Source organism: Cervus elaphus, chromosome 1, assembly GCF_910594005.1.
Source record: "Cervus elaphus chromosome 1, mCerEla1.1, whole genome shotgun sequence".
Classification (NCBI taxonomy): domain Eukaryota; kingdom Metazoa; phylum Chordata; class Mammalia; order Artiodactyla; family Cervidae; genus Cervus; species Cervus elaphus.
Genome location: NC_057815.1, coordinates 92,952,264 through 92,968,884, shown reverse-complemented (window position 1 = coordinate 92,968,884; position 16,621 = coordinate 92,952,264). Strand labels below are relative to the sequence as shown.

At 41.0% G+C, this 16,621-nt stretch overlaps 1 protein-coding gene across 1 annotated transcript in view; it reads right to left on the bottom strand.

The window, feature by feature from the left end:
• Positions 1–216: 216 nt before the first annotated feature.
• The window catches only part of LOC122702889 (fatty acid desaturase 2-like protein FADS2B), a 60,149-nt gene continuing 43,744 nt past the window's right edge, over positions 217–16,621 (bottom strand). The window contains exons 9-12 of the mRNA XM_043916848.1: positions 15,529–15,625; positions 12,646–12,725; positions 9,663–9,788; positions 217–277 (exon numbers count right to left, since the gene is read on the bottom strand). Of these exons, the coding sequence (XP_043772783.1) occupies positions 217–277; positions 9,663–9,788; positions 12,646–12,725; positions 15,529–15,625 (364 nt within the window). The remainder of the gene's footprint in view (positions 278–9,662; positions 9,789–12,645; positions 12,726–15,528; positions 15,626–16,621) is intronic.

The window sequence follows — 16,621 nt, the reverse complement described above, 5'->3', positions numbered from 1 at the left end:
CTGGGCCAGGGATAGGAATGGAGAAGGAGTAAAACACAACAGATCACCACCACATTGCCTACACCAAAATTCCAGACTAGATGATTAAGATTACATTTTTGGGGAAGGCTGTAACTGCAATTGTGTCAGGTATTATGGAGGTTTGGTGTCATGGGCTTTAGCACAAGTGACAATTTTGGGGCCTGTGGTTTTCTCTTTAGCACCTGCACATCTGCATTATATTTCTGGATGCATGCAGTAAGCCTCCTTCCAGAGGGCTGTGGACTTCTTCAGGGCCCTGCAAGAGGAATAGACAAAAGCATGAGTAGCTGAGACTCAGGTCAAAGGAGCTACTTCAAGGAGCATTCGCTCTTTTACTCAATATTTTATAACATTGTCATTTTCAGCTATAACTGAAAGACCTCTTTCTATCTTGCCTGGTGGAGGGAGGCAAATACTGACATGTTTTAGAAAGTGATTTCACGTTTTCTTTTTTTTCTTGATTTTATTTTATTTATTTATTTATTTTTATTTTTTTTATTATTTTTTTTTTCCAGTGGGTTTTGTCATACATTGATATGAATCAGCCATGGATTTACATGTATTCCCAATCCCGATCCCCCCTCCCACCTCCCTCTCCACCCGATTCCTCTGGGTCTTCCCAGTGCACCAGGCCAGAGCACTTGTCTCATGCATCCCACCTGGGCTGGTGATCTGTTTCACCATAGATAGTATACAAGCTGTTCTTTTGAAATATCCCACCCTCACATTCTCCCACAAAGTTCAAAAGTCTGTTCTGCATTTCTGTGTCTCTTTTTCTGTTTTGCATATAGGGTTATCGTTATCACCTTTCTAAATTCCATATATATGTGTTAGTATGCTGTAATGTTCTTTATCTTTCTGGCTTACTTCACTCTGTATAACAAGCTCCAGCTTCATCCATCTCATTAGGACTGGTTCAAATGAATTCTTTTTAATGGCTGAGTAATATTCCATGGTGTATATGTACCACAGCTTCCTTATCCATTCATCTGCTGATGGGCATCTAGGTTGCTTCCATGTCCTGGCTATTGTAAACAGTGCTGCGATGAACATTGGGGTGCACGTGTCTCTTTCAGATCTGGTTTCCTCAGTGTGTATGCCCAGATGTGGGATTGCTGGGTCATATGGCAGTTCTATTTCCAGTTTTTTTAGAAATCTCCACACTGTTTTCCATAGCGGCTGTACTAGTTTGCATTCCCACCAACAGTGTAAGAGGGTTCCCTTTTCTCCACACACACTCCAGCATTTATTGCTTGTAGACTTTTGGATAGCAGCCATGCTGACTGGCGTGTAATGGTACCTCATTGTGGTTTTGATTTGCATTTCTCTAATAATGAGTGATGTTGAGCATCTTTTCATGTGTTTGTTACCATCTGTATGTCTTCTTTGGAGAAATGTCTGTTTAGTTCTTTGGCCCATTTTTTGATTGGGTCATTTATTTTTCTGGAATTGAGCTGCAGGAGTTGCTTGTATATTTTTGAGATTAATCCTTTGTCCGTTTCTTCATTTGCTATTATTTTCTCCCATTCTGAGGGCTGTCTTTTCACCTTACTTATAGTTTCCTTTGTAGTGCAAAAGCTTTTAAGTTTCATTAGGTCCCATTTGTTTAGTTTTGCTTTTATTTCCAATATTCTGGGAGGTGGGTCATAGAGGATCTTGCTGTGATTTATGTCAGAGAGTGTTTTGTCTATGTTCTCCTCTAGGAGTTTTATAGTTTCTGGTCTTACATTTAGATCTTTAATCCATTTTGAGTTTATTTTTGTGTATGGTGTTAGAAAGTGTTTTAGTTTCATTCTTTTACAAGTGGTTGACCCAGCACCCAGTTTTCCCAGCACCACTTGTTAAAGAGGTTGTCTTTTTTCCATTGTATATCCTTGCCTCCTTTGTCAAAGATAAGGTGTCCATAGGTTCGTGGATTTATCTCTGGGCTTTCTATTCTGTTCCATTGATCTATAGTTCTGTCTTTGTGCCAGTACCATACTGTCTTGATGACTGTGGCTTTGTAGTAGAGTCTGAAGTCAGGCAGGTTGATTCCTCCAGTTCCATTCTTCTTTCTCAAGATTACTTTGGCTATTCGAGGTTTTTTGTATTTCCATACAAATTGTGAAATTCTTTGGTCTAGTTCTGTGAAAAATACCGTTGGTAGCTTGATAGGGATTGCATTGAATCTATAGACTGCTTTGGGTAGAATAGCCATTTTGACAATATTGGTTCTTCCAATCCATGAACACGGTATGTTTCTCCATCTGTTTGTGTCCTCTTTGATTTCTTTCATCAGTGTTTTATAGTTTTCTATGTATAGGTCCTTTGTTTCTTTAGGTAGATATACTCCTAAGTATTTTATTCTTTTTGTTGCAATGGTGAATGGTATTGTTTCCTTAATCTCTTTCTGTTTTTTCATTGTTAGTATATAGGAATGCAAGGGATTTCTGTGTGTTAATTTTATATCCTGCAACTTTACTATATTCATTGATTAGCTCTAGTAATTTTCTGGTAGAGTCTTTAGGGTTTTCTATATAGAGGATCATGTCATCTGCAAACAGTGAGAGTTTTACTTCTTCTTTTCCTATCTGGATTCCTTTTACTTCTTTTCTGCTCTGATTGCTGTGGCCAAAACTTCCAACACTATGTTGAATAGTAGTGGTGAGAGTGGGCACCCTTGTCTTGTTCCTGATTTCAGGGGAAATGCTTTCAATTTTTCACCATTGAGGGTGATGCTTGCTGTGGGTTTGTCATATATAGCTTTTATTATGTTGAGGTATGTTCCTTCTATTCCTGCTTTCTGGAGAGTTTTAATCATAAATGAGTGTTGAATTTTGTCAAAGGCTTTCTCTGCATCTATTGAGATAATCATATGGTTTTTATCTTTCAATTTGTTAATGTGGTGTATTACATTGATTGATTTGCGGATATTAAAGAATCGTTGCATTCCTGGGATAAAGCCCACTTGGTCATGGTGTATGATTTTTTTAATATGTTGTTGGATTCTGTTTGCTAGAATTTTGTTAAGGATTTTTGCATCTATGTTCATCAGTGATATTGGCCTGTAGTTTTCTTTTTTTGTGGCATCTTTGTCTGGTTTTGGAATTAGGGTGATGGTGGCCTCATAGAATGAGTTTGGAAGCTTACCTTCATCTGCAGTTTTCTGGAAGAGTTTGAGTAAGATAGTTGTTAGCTCTTCTCTAAATATTTGGTAGAATTCAGCTGTGAAGCCATCTTGTCCTGGGCTTTTGTTTGCTGGAAGATTTTTGATGACAGTTTCGATTTCCTTGCTTGTGATGGGTCTGTTAAGATCTTCTATTTCTTCCTGGTTCAGTTTTGGAAAGTTATACTTTTCTAAGAATTTGTCCATTTCATCCAAGTTGTCCATTTTATTGGCATAGAGCTGCTGGTAGTAGTCTCTTATGATCCTTTGTATTTCAGTGTTGTCTGTTGTGATCTCTCCATTTTCATTTCTAATTTTGTTAATTTGGTTTTTCTTTCTTTGTTTCTTAATGAGTCTTGCTAATGGTTTGTCAATTTTGTTTATTTTTTCAAAAAACCAGCTTTTAGCTTTGTTGATTTTTGCTATGGTCTCTTTACTTTCTATTGAATTTATTTCTGCCCTGATTTTTTTTTTTTTTTTTTTTAATTTTTTTATTAGTTGGAGGCTAATTACTTCACAACATTTCAGTGGGTTTTGTCATACATCGATATGAATCAGCCATAGATTTACACTTATTCCCCATCCCGATCCCCCCTCCCATCTCCCTCTCCACCCGATTCCTCTGGGTCTTCCCAGTGCACCAGGCCGGAGCACTTGTCTCATGCATCCCACCTGGGCTGGTGATCTGTTTCACCATAGATAGTATACATGCTGTTCTTTTGAAACATCCCACCCTCACCTTCTCCCACAGAGTTCAAAAGTCTGTTCTGTATTTCTGTGTCTCACACAGAAATACAGAACAGACTTTTGCCCTGATTTTTAAGATTTCTTTCCTTCTGCTAACTCTGGGGTTCTTCATTTCTTCCTTCTCTAATTGCTTTAGGTGTAGAGTTAGGTTATTTATTTGGTTTTTTTCTTGTTTCTTGATGTAAGCCTGTAATGCTATGAACCTTCCCCTTAGCACTGCTTTTACAGTGTCCCATAAGTTTTGGGTTGTTGTGTTTTCATTTTCATTCATTTCTATATATATTTTGATTTCTTTTTTGATTTCTTCTATGATTTGTTGGTTATTCAGAAGCGTGTTATTTAGCCTCCATATGTTTGAAGTTTTAACAATTTTTTTCCTGTAATTGAGATCTAATCTTACTGCACTGTGGTCAGAAAAGATGACTGGAATGATTTCAATTTTTTTGAATTTTCCAAGACCAGATTTATGGCCCAGGATGTGATCTATTCTGGAGAAGGTTCCGTGTGCACTTGAGAAAAAGGTGAAGTTGATTGTTTTGGGGTGAAATGTCCTATAGATATCAGTTAGGTCTAGCTGCTCCATTGTGTCATTTAAGGTTTGTGTTTCCTTGTTAATTTTCTGTTTAGTTGATCTATCCATAGTTGTGAGTGCGGTATTAAAGTCTCCCACTATTATTTTTTTACTATTAATTTCCTCTTTCATACTCGTTAGCATTTGCCGTACATATTGCGGTGCTCCTATGTTGGGTGCATATATATTTATAATTGTTATATCTTCTTCTTGGATTGATCCTTTGATCATTATGTAGTGTCCTTCTTTGTCTCTTTTCACACCCTTTATTTGAAAGTCTATTTTATCTGATATGAGTATTGCGACTCCTGCTTTCTTTTGGTCTCCGTTTGCGTGAAATGTTTTTTTCCAGCCCTTCACTTTTAGTCTGTATGTGTCTCTTGTTTTGAGGTGGGTCTCTTGTAGACAGCATATATAGGGGTCTTGTTTTTGTATCCATTCAGTCAATCTTTGTCTTTTGGTTGGGGCATTCAACCCATTTACATTTAGGGTAATTATTGATAGGTGTGGTCCCGTTGCCATTTACTTTGTTGTTTTGGGTTCACGTTTATACAACCTTTCTGTGTTTCCTGTCTAGAGAAGATCCTTTAGCATTTGTTGAAGAGCTGGTTTGGTGGTGCTGAATTCTCTCAGCTTTTGCTTATCTGTAAAGCTTTTGAATTCTCCTTCATATCTGAATGAGATCCTTGCTGGATACAGTAATCTAGGCTGTAGGTTATTCTCTTTCATTACTTTCAGTACGTCCTGCCATTCCCTTCTGGCCTGGAGGGTTTCTATTGATAGATTAGCTGTTATCCTTATGCGAATCCCTTTGTGTGTTATTTGTTGTTTTTCCCTTGCTGCTTTTAATATTTGTTCTTTGTGTTTGATCTTTGTTAATTTGATTAATATGTGTCTTGGGGTGTTTCGCCTTGGGTTTATCCTGTTTGGGACTCTCTGGGTTTCTTGGATTTTGGTGGCTATTTCCTTCCCAATTTTAGAGAAGTTTTCAGCTATTATCTCCTTGAGTATTTTCTCATGGCCTTTCTTTTTGTCTTCTTCTTCTGGAACTCCTATGATTCGAGTGTTGGGGCGTTTCACAGTGTCCCAGAGGTCCCTGAGATTGTCCTCATTTCTTTTGATCCTTTTTTCTTTTTTCCTCTCTGCTTCATTTATTTCCACCATTTTATCTTCTACCTCACTTATCCTATCTTCTGCCTCCGTTATTCTACTCTTGGTTCCCTCCAAAGTGTTTTTGATCTCATTCATTGCATTATTCATTTTTAATTGACTCTTTTTTATTTCTTCTAGGTCTTTATTAAACATTTCTTCTATCTTTTCAATCTTTGTTTCCAGGCTATTTATCTGTAACTGCATTTTGTTTTCAAGATTTTGGATCATTTTTTTATCATTATTCTAAATTCTTTTTCAGGTAGATTCCCTATCTCCTCCTCTTTTGTTTGACTTGGTGGGCATTTTTCATGTTCCTTTACCTGTTGGGTATTTCTTTGCCTTTGCATCTTGTTTAGATTGCTGTATCTGGAGTGGGCTTTCTGTATTCTGGAGGTCTGTGGTTCCTTTTTATTGTGGAGGATTTACCCAGTGGGTGGGGTTAGACGATTGGCTTGTCAAGATTTCCTGGTTAGGGGAGCTTGTGTCAGTGTTCTGGTGCGTGGAACTTGATTTCTTTTCTTTGGAGAGCAATGGAGTGCCCAGTACTGAGTTTTGAGATGGGTCTATGTGTTAGGTGTGTCCTTGGGCAGCCTGTATGTTGATGTTCAGGGCTATGTTCCTGCGTTGCTGGAGAATTTGCGTGGTATGTCTTGCTCTAAAACTTATTGGCTCTTGGGTGGTGGTTGGTTTCAGTGTAGGTATGGAGGCTTTTGGACGGTCACTTATTACTTAAAGTTCCATGTAGTCAGGAGTTTTCTGGTGTTCTCAGGTTTTGGGCTTAAGTCTCCTGCCTCTGGATTTCAGTTTTCTTCTTCCTGTAGTCTCAGGACTTCTCCAACTATACAGCCCTGATAAGAAAACTTCTAGGTTAATGGCTAAAAGATTCTCCCCCGTTAGGGACACCCAGAGAGGTTCACAGAGTTACATGAAGAAGAGGAGAGGGAGGAGGGAGATAGAGATGAACAGGAGGAGAAAAAGGGGGACTCAAGAGGAGAGAGACAGATCTACGCAGCTGTCTGTTCCCAGAGTGTTCTCCGTAGCCCAGTCACCTACAAGGATTCACAGAATTGGATTGGGAAGAGAAGGGGAAAGGAGGAAATAGAGGTGTTCTGAGGTAGAAAACAGAGAGTCAAGATTGGGAGAGAATAATCTTCGGTTTAAAAATAGGGCTTCTCTTCTTTTTTTTTTTTTTGTAAGGTTATAGTGTATTGAAAATGAAAATTAAGGAGTAGTAGAGGAGTACTAGAGGACTTTAAAAGAAATAAGAGAAAAAAATAGAAAATAGAAGAGAAAAAGGAAAGAAAAAAAAGAAAAAAAGAAGAAAGAAAAAGAAAAAAAAGAAAAAAAAAAAAATTTTTTTTTTCCCCCTAATTAAAAAAATCGTAAAAGTCTGTGGAAATGAAAGTTAAGGAGTAATGGGGGAGTAATAGGGGATTTTAAAGGAAAATAAAAGAGAAGAAAGAAAAAAGAAAAAAAATTAAAAAAAAATAAAAATAAATAAAAAAAAGAGAAAAAAGTAAAATTATATCTAGGATTTTCTCTGGAGCTGTTGCGGTCAGTGTGGGTTCGGCTCAGTTTCAGATAGCTCCTCGTTCCAGCTTACACTTCTCGATATCTACAGGCCCCTCTGGTGTAGTCAGTGTTTCCTAGAGGGATTTTAATCTGTTGCACCAGACCCTTCTGAAGCGGTTCCCTTTGTTTATTTGGCTTCTGTTTGCCGGTCTCTTCAGAGCCTCATTTCCGCCCTGACACAGGCGGGCGGAGGTGGACTCTTACTCAGGTAGCTAGTTCCGTCGCGCTGCCGGGAGGGGCTGACGCTGGCGGGAGTGGTTGGCGCTATGGGGACGGGCTTGCGCCGCGGGGATGGGCTGGGGCTGCCGGGAGGGGCTGACGCTGCGGGGATGGGCTGGCGCTGCGGGGCGGGGCTGACGCTGCGGGGAGGGGCTGGCCCTGCGGGGGCGGGCTGGCACTGCCGGGAGGGGCTGACGCTGCTTTCTCCGTCTGTGCTGCTCAGGCTCCCGGCTGTTCTATATGGAGCGCGCCCCGCGCTGCGCTAGGTTCCAGCCCTCGGGTGTTCCACAAAAGCGCAGAAGGAAAAGCTGCGCCTGCTCTCTGTGCCTTCCCCGTCAGAGCGGTCCAGGCAGCGAGGGGCTTGATGGGCGCACTATCCCCAGGTGTGGCGCGGCCACTCCCCTCCGCGGACCCAGTCTCAGTTTCCGCTGGCGCCAGTCGGGTGCGTGCGCCTTCTGCCCTCCGCGTCCCCAGCCCCAGTCCCCGCCCGCGCCGGTCGGGTGCCTGCGCCCTGTGTCTCGCCGCGACCTTCCCCTCCCCCCTGCCTCCTGCCTCCGGCGGGGCTGGGCCGGTCCGCAGCCTGCGAGCTCCTCTCTGGACCCTCTCGGTCTCTTTGTTCTGCGAACTGCCGGCAGTGTGTTCGGGCCGGTTAATTTACTCTCTCTCTTTTGGTCTCCCACAGTTCAAGTTGGCAACTCACAGAAGTTCCCTCCGATTGTCCTCAGGGCACTCGGCCCGGACCCTACCCCAAGCAATGCCGCCTAAGAGCTCCCGGGATGGATCTCCGTCCTTAGCTCTTTTGTCTCACTTTTTATCTTTTATACTTTGTCCTACCTCCTTTCAAAGACAATGGGCTGCTTTTCTGGGCGCCTGATGACCTCAGCTAGCGATCCGAAGTTGTTTTGCGAAGTTTGCTCTGCGTTCAGTTATTCTTTTGATGAATTTGTAGGAGAGAAAGTGGTCTCCCCGTCCTACTCCTCCGCCATCTTGGCTCCTCCCTCGATTTCACATTTTCTATATGGAGGAGATTGAGATTTTCTTTTGTTTTATGCTTTTCTATACTCCAAAGCATCAGTTTCCTTTCCTCCAGTATTAAGAGAAAAAGCTCTGCTGAATCTCTATAAGATAAAACATATAACTATAAACCAACTCATCCTGTATCCACCGACCTCTCTTACTTTATAAAGTGAAACATTTTCTAGGCTCTGGTGATACAGAAGTGAAAGGGAGTGATAAGAGTCTTGTCCACCTGGAGTTCCTGGTCTGCATTGGGAGACACATATTACCCAATATGCTATTTAATCATGATTGTGATAAAGGTCAGACATGAAGAGAAACAAGTGTTATAAGAAGCAAATGTGACAGGTTTAGACTTGGGGGCAAGGGAGGACTGAGATGAACAAAAGACCGTTCAGGTGAGCTTTGGAGAGTGAGTGGAAACGGAGAAGGTGATAGGAGAGGGGAGGCAGGTTGGAAGATTATTCTGGTAGAAGAAAACATGACCAAGGATGTGTCATGGACAAGCGGCAGGGAGTTATGTAGCAGCTGAATGGAGGTCAGATATCTGGAGGGCAGGAAAGGAGGAGGGCAGTGGTATAAAGTGAAGATGGATCACTGTTCAGGGATCAGATCTGACTAGGTCTAGCCTTGATGGCTTATTTATTCATGTTAATAAGATAGTGTTTTTCTTTTTCCTAATCTTAAAATTAAAAAAATAAAAAAGATTCAACCAAGGTTTTGGCTATTTGACAAGCACAGGATTCTCCAGGGAACTGTGCATGGTTTAGGATGAGTATGGATTCTCAGTTCCTATAGAAAGAGTCACCCCTGCCTGTCCCATCAGACCCTGCAAACATCTTAGTTTGCAACCCTGGACCAGATGATTTGAGAGTCCCTTCCACCAGTTAAGTTCTAAAGCATGTCAAGGCTCTTTGGGTGATACAAAGACAAATAATACAGAACCCTAGTTTATAAGAAGCTTGAAATTTAGTAGGGCATCAAGGCACTAAGAAGTACCCAGAAGGCAGCAGGTAAATGGTAGCAATTATTGTTATCAGTTCTGTGTTAGTGTTGCTCCTTATAGAGACTCAGTCCTTATAGAGCCTCATGTCCATGGTGGGCATGTGGCTGTTCCTTAATAAATAGCTATTGGCTGAATGATTCATAAAGAAGTGAAGAGTCTGGGGACCAGCAGTGAAAGAAAATGAGAATTGTGGGTTGCGGGACTGTTATTACCTGACAATATCTCCAAATGCCTTCAACATGGGCTTATTCACGTACGGCAGTCCATGCTTGGCACACAGTGACTTCACCAGAGGTACCACCTTGTGATAATTATGGCGTGGCATTGTGGGAAATAGACTAGGGAAATAGAGAAGATATAAAACTTCTCAGACCTAAGGAGAAACCCAAAGTTCCCATTCCCCTTTTACAAATTAAAATGATATCAGCCACGCAGACCCAACCTTGACCTTGCACAATACTTTTGTATTGGGAAATTAAACTTGCTGGCAGACTCTTCTTATTCCTTAGCCCACTACAAGCCTTGTGGGTGGCATATGTTTAGGAAGAACCAAGAATATGTTTTACCTCCATCAACTGTTTATTTTTGGCCTGATCAAATGAAAGTATACCATTTACAACTTTTTACCATTTAGAACTACCCAGAGAACTGGAGATACTGAACAACCCACCCTGCCCCTGCTAATCTCTGTCTTATCTCTGTTTTCCTAACTTCCTTAGCAAGCATAGATGAATGTATATTCAGTTCAGTTCAGTCGCTCAGTTGTGTCTGACTCTTTGCGACCCCACGAATCACAGCACGCCAGGCCTCCCTGTCCATCACCAACTCCTGGAGTTTATCCAAACTCATGCCCATCGAGTCAATGATGCCATCCAGCCATCTCATCCTCTGTCGACCCCTTCTCCTCCTGCTCCCAATCCCTCCCAGCATCAGGGTCTTTTCCAATGAGTCAGCTCTTCGCATGAGGTGACCAAAGGACTGGAGTTTCAGCTTCAGCATCAGTCCTTCCAATGAACACCCAGGACTGATCTCTTTTAGGATGGACTGGTTGGATCTCCTTGCAGTCCAAGGGACTCTCAAGAGTCTTCTCCAACACCACAGTTCAAAACCATCAATTTCTCGGTGCTCAGCTTTCTTTATAGTCCAACTCTCACATCCATACATGACCACTGGAAAAACCATAGCCTTGACCAGACGGACCCTTGTTGGCAAAGTAATGTCTCTGCTTTTTAATATGCTATCTAGGTTGGCCATAAATTTCCTTCCAAGGAGTAAGCGTCTTTAATTTCATGGCTGCAGTCACCATCTGCAGTGATTTTGGGACCCAAAAAAATAAAGTCTGACACTGTTTCCACTGTCTCCCCATCTATTTCCCATGAGGTGATGGGACCAGATGCCACAGTCTTAGTTTTCTGAATGTTGAGCTTTAAGCCAACTTTTTCACTCTCCTCTTTCACTTTCATCAAGAGGATTTTTAGTTCCTCTTCACTCTCTGCCATAAGGGTGGTGTCATCTGCGTATCTGAGGTTATTGATATTTCTCCTGGCAATCTTGATTCCAGCTTGTGCTTCTTCCAGCCCAGCATTTCTCATGATGTTACCTGCATATAAGCTAAATAAGCAGGGTGACAATATACAGCCATGACGTACTCCTTTTCCTATTTGGAACCAGTCAGTTTTTCCATGTCCAGTTCTAACTGTTGCTTCCTGACCTGCATACAGGTTTCTCAAGAGGCAGATCAAGCGGTCTGGTATTCCCATGTCTTTCAGAATTTTCCACAGTTTATTGTGATCCACATATGGAAGGCTTTGGTGTAGTCAATAAAGCAGAAATAGATGTTTTTCTGGAACTCTCTTGCTTTTTCAATGATCCACCAGATCTCGGCAATTTGATCTCTGGTTCCTCTACCTTTTATAAAACCAGCTTGAACATCTGGAAGTTCTTGGTTCACATTATTGCTGAAGCCTGGCTTGGAGAATTTTGAGCATTACCTTACTAGCATGTGAGATGGGTGCAATTGTGCAGTAGTTTGAGCATTCTTTGGGATTGCCTTTCTTTGGGATTGGAATGAAAACTGATCTTTTCCAGTCCTGTGACCACTGCTGAGTTTTCCAAATTTGCTGGCATATTGAGTGCAGCACTTTAACAACATCATCTTTCAGGATTTGAAATAGCTCAACTAGAATTCCATCACATCCACTAGCTTTGTTCATAATGATGCTTTCTAAGGCCCACTTGACTTCACATTCCAGGATGTCTGGCTCTAGGTGAGTGATCACACCATTGTGATTATCTGGGTCGTGAAGATCTTTTTTGTACAGTTCTTCTGTGTATTCTTGCCACCTCTTTTTAATATCTTCTGCCTTATATTAAGTCATGGAAAATAACTAAAAGTCCCAGGAAAGGAATAAGAAGTGAAGAAAGATGGATTTTTAATCCCAAGTTTTCACTAGCCAGATGACCATCTTGGATGTAAACCTCTTCTTTAATAAAATTATGAATAATAGTCCTTCCTTTGTTTTGCTGAAATTTTCAAGCACTAATATGAGAAATATAATGAAAAAATCCATTGAACCAATAAAGATCTTGTTCCTCCTTTGACTACCATAGACACACATGGCTTAGACATAGAGAATGTGGAAAGCTTCTCTCTGATATTCTGGAGAAACTGACTCTCATGTATTATCTATCATCAAGGCATGAACTACCCATTTCCTCTCCCTAACTGACCCGTTGGTAAAGTATTTCCAGATACCATTTTGAAATTGCAGCAGGGACTCTATTATTCATTATATTGTAAACTGGGCTGTAAAGACACAGATAAGCACATGTTTGAATTATAGTGAAGTTAATTTTGAACACAAGTTGCTTACCCAAGTGTCCTGATTTTTCTTGGATTTTGCCAACAAAGCAAATGCAAAGAGAACAATCACCAATTCCTAAGCCCATAGGAATCTGGAAACTGAGTCACTGATACTTTTCCAAGATTTCACTCCATTTACTCACAATTGTAACACCTTCATTTCTCTCTTCCCTTATCATTGATGTTAGTAGAAAAATAACATTCATTAGAGAATCCTGGTTCATTCTATTCCCTTTAAGATCCCAAGCCCAGTGCTCTACTCTGGACTATATGTAGAGCAGTTATTAGTGACAGCCCTTGCCCTTTATCATAAATTTTATTCTCTCACTCACTGGTGCTCAATTTGGAAGTTCAAGTGCCCAGTGAACCAGTCATTGAAAAAGGACTGTTCAACATCACAGGTGGCCAAGACCTGCAAAGAAAAAACTTATGTTAGATGTAAATGAGCCCATGTGTCAAAATATTTATTTTATTCAGTCATTCAACAGGTGCTCATTGAGTACCTATTTTTTGTAAGAAACCATGAAGGATTAAAAATGAAATACAGTTTTATATAAATATCATATAAAGGCAATAAGGTATTTTGCTCAGAAGTACAGGTTAGGCAGGCCTCCCCAGTGGCTCAGTAGGTAAAGAATCCACCTGTCATGCAGGAGACACAGGAGATGTGAGTTCAATCCCTGAGTTGAGAAGATAGATATGATAAAGTACATAGAGTTGAGGGGAGTACCTCACTACCAACCCTCAAATACAGAAGACTAAGTTGTCGTGAATAATAACTTTGGCAGATGTACTTGGGATTGTAGGGCTTTGGTAGAAATTGTAGGGGTCTTTGAATACCATTTCCAAGGTATAGGCTTAAAGGACTTCTAACCTTTGGACTGCAGTGAGATCCAACTGAAGGAGATCAGTCCTGAGTGTTCATTGAAAGGACTGGTGTTGAAGCTGAAACTCTAATAGTTTGGCCACCTGATGCGAAGAGCTGACTCATTTGAAAAGACCCTGATGCTGGGAAAGATTGAGAGCAGGAGGAGAAGGGGACAACAGAGGATGAGATGGTTAGATAGCATCACCAACTCCATGGACACGGGTTTGGGTGGACTCCAGGAGTTGGTGATGGACAGGGAGGCCTGGCGTGCTGTGGTTCATGGGGTCGCAAAGAGTCGAACACGAATGAGTGACTGAACTGAACTGAATAAATGGGGAGTATTGCATTCAAGGCCTTTAACTAAGGGTATGTGAATGGAAATGCATTTGTATACAAGTAGTTCCTTGTTGGAGAAGGCAATGGCACCCCACTCCAGTACTCTTGCCTGGAAAATCCCATGGACGGAGGAGCCTGGTAGGCTGCAGTCCATCGGGTCGCTACGAGTCAGACATGACTGAGCGACTTCACTTTCACTTTTCACTTTCACACATTGGAGAAGGAAATGGCAACCCGCTCCAGTGTTCTTGCCTTGAGAATCCCAGGGAGGGGGAGCCTGGTGGGCTGCCGTCTGTGGGGTCGCACAGGGTCGGACACGACTGAAGTGACTCTGCAGCAGCAGGAGTTCCTTTTGTAATCTATTTTATACATTTTGAAACTTAGCCTGAGAAGAAGTTCATAGGCTTCTCAGACTACCTTAAACTCTTAGTATTGTACTATGCATGTGTGCTCAGTTGTGTCCTACTGTTTGTGACCCCATGGACTATAGCCTATCAGACTCCTGTGTCCATGGAATTTTCCAGGTGAGCCTACTAGTGTGAGTTGCCATTTTCTCCTCCAGGTGATCATCCGACCCAGGGATGGAACCTGCATCTATTACATGGGCAGGTGTATTCTTTACGACTGAACCACATGGGGAGCCCAGAACCCTTATGAATGTCATTTTATTCAGTACCTTCCTAAGGCTTAATTCTTATTGTTGCTGCCATTTCAAATGTTATTTTTGAAGTTACTCTATATCAAGGTAGATCAAAGTATACTTTAGAGTACCTTGGAGTTCCCCAGAACACTTTCAGGGGATCCTCAAGCTCAAAACGATTCCAATAATACTTCTGAGATGGTATATGCATTTTTCATTCTTCCTCACATGCCTATAGCATGGGTTTTTCCAGAGGTTACTAAACAGGCAATGACTTCATCACTCTGATGGTAACATGTATTGGCCTTATTCTTGTCATTTTAAAATAATCAGTGTTTTAAAATCTTCAGTTTTAATTTCAAATACAGTAAATAAAAATGTATATAACCTCCACAGAAAGAAGTTGTTTGAAGTTCTCAATAAATTTTAAGAGTGGAAAGTGGGTCCATGATCAGAGAATCCACTGAATCTGGGAATGAACTTTAAGAAGCAATATGATGACTGGATTCTCCAGTTAAACATGGCATAACTGGTAGAAGGCTTGGGAGGAAGTGGAATTCTGCATAGGTCACAGTTCTGCTAATCGTTAACAGCATGCTTGGAGAGAATGCCAGGTCTCCTCTCTGGGTCTCTTTATCTATACAATGAGATGAGGGGATTCCAGGGTTCTTCCAGGTGCAAATTCATTCTGTAATTCTAGGAGTCTCAGATTCATTGAAAAACTATGTCATGTTGGAGCAGGAGTCCTTTTTTGTAAAGTACCAGGCAGTAACTATTTTAATTCTCTACCACAGCTACCCAGTTCTGTTGTTTTGGCATGAAAGCTGTCACAGAGGATATGTAAATGTATGAGTGTGGCTGTGTACCAATGAAACTTTATTTACAAAAACAGAGAGCTGGGCTAGATTGGGCTCTTAGTGTGTAGTTTACTGAAACCTGGTTTAAATCAAAGACTCTAAAATCAAATTGCTCAGTTTTAAAACATACTTCTACGGAATTCACAGGTGGTTCAGTGGTTCATACTCTGTGCTTCCACTGCATGGAGCACAGGTTTGATCCCTGGTTGTTGAACTAAGATTCTGCATGCCATATACAGTACAGCCGAATAAATAAATATGTAAATACATAAATAAGACTGTTTCTACCACTTATTAGCTGTGTGATATTATGCAAGTTACTCAACTTCATGCCTCAAATTTGTCATGTATAAAGTGGAAATAATCATGGCACATATATTATGTAGTTACATGCAAAGCAGTTGACAGTACTTGGCCCCTGGCAAGCCTTCAATAAATATGAATTATGATTTGAGGTAAGCAAATTCTAAATCAGGATGTTTTGGTAGATGCTTCCCAGGAAATGCCTTATTACCTGAGTGCTGAACCAGTCCTTGTTCTCCTCTCTGCTGATTTTCATTGGTATGTGGCTCATCTGGCTAACATATCCAAACCAGGGACTTTCAAGAAGCCTTTTAGAGAACAAAAGGAGGATGTGATCAGTTGGGGAGTTTCAATTCTAATTGCTGGGCTTGCATAACCACTGGCAGAGCTCGCTGGGCATTGGAGGAAATGGCAGTCACTCCAAGTTTCCAATAATATGGTGGTTATTTGTTTTCTTCTTTGGAGGCCTTTATATCTAGAGATGACACATTACACATCCAGTCACATGGCCTGCATTGTAGTCTAATGTACAGGAGCCATGCTCCTGAAGTTTTCTCTGGCATTGGTGAAAGACTCAAAAGATACCTAGGTAACTTAAGGGCAAGCTTCCTAGGTGGATCAGTGGAAAAGAATACACCTGTTAAGGTAGGAGATGCGAGTTTGATCCTTGGGTTGGGAAGATCCCCTGGAGAAAGAAATGGCAACCCACTCCAGTATTCTTGCCTGTGAACGCCCAAGAACAGAAGAGTCTGGCAGGCTACAGTCCATGGGGTCCCAAAAGAGTTGGATGCGACTTAGTGACTAAAACAACTTAAGGATATATGCAATGTGATCAATAGCTTGGGTGTTGTCATCAGTTAGAGCCGGGTTCAAGCTCTGATTCTTCACTGCCACTGGCCCTTATTTGCTCTATAACCTTGAGTAGGTTATTTAATTCTCTGAACTTTAGTTCTCTTATCAGAAAAATGAAGCTAATGCTATCTATATTACAGAGTTGTGCATGGATTGATTATATCAAATAAGAATACATGTAAAGCATTTAGCAAAAATGCTTTAGCTAAAGCATTTAGCTTGAGACATAGTAGCTATACCGTTATTGTTATGGAGGATTTAGAATAATAATGCAAATGAATGAAGAAGGAGTAAATTGGGAAGTTGAAGAAGGTTATTCAGTCTGAAGTCATTTAGGTGTTGGGAAAAATCTCTAGTCAAAAATAACTTTAAAAAATCCTGTACTTCCATTATCATTGGCAAGACTTATATCCAACTGGATTACAGTTTTAAGGGCTTCGTGATCAGGAAGA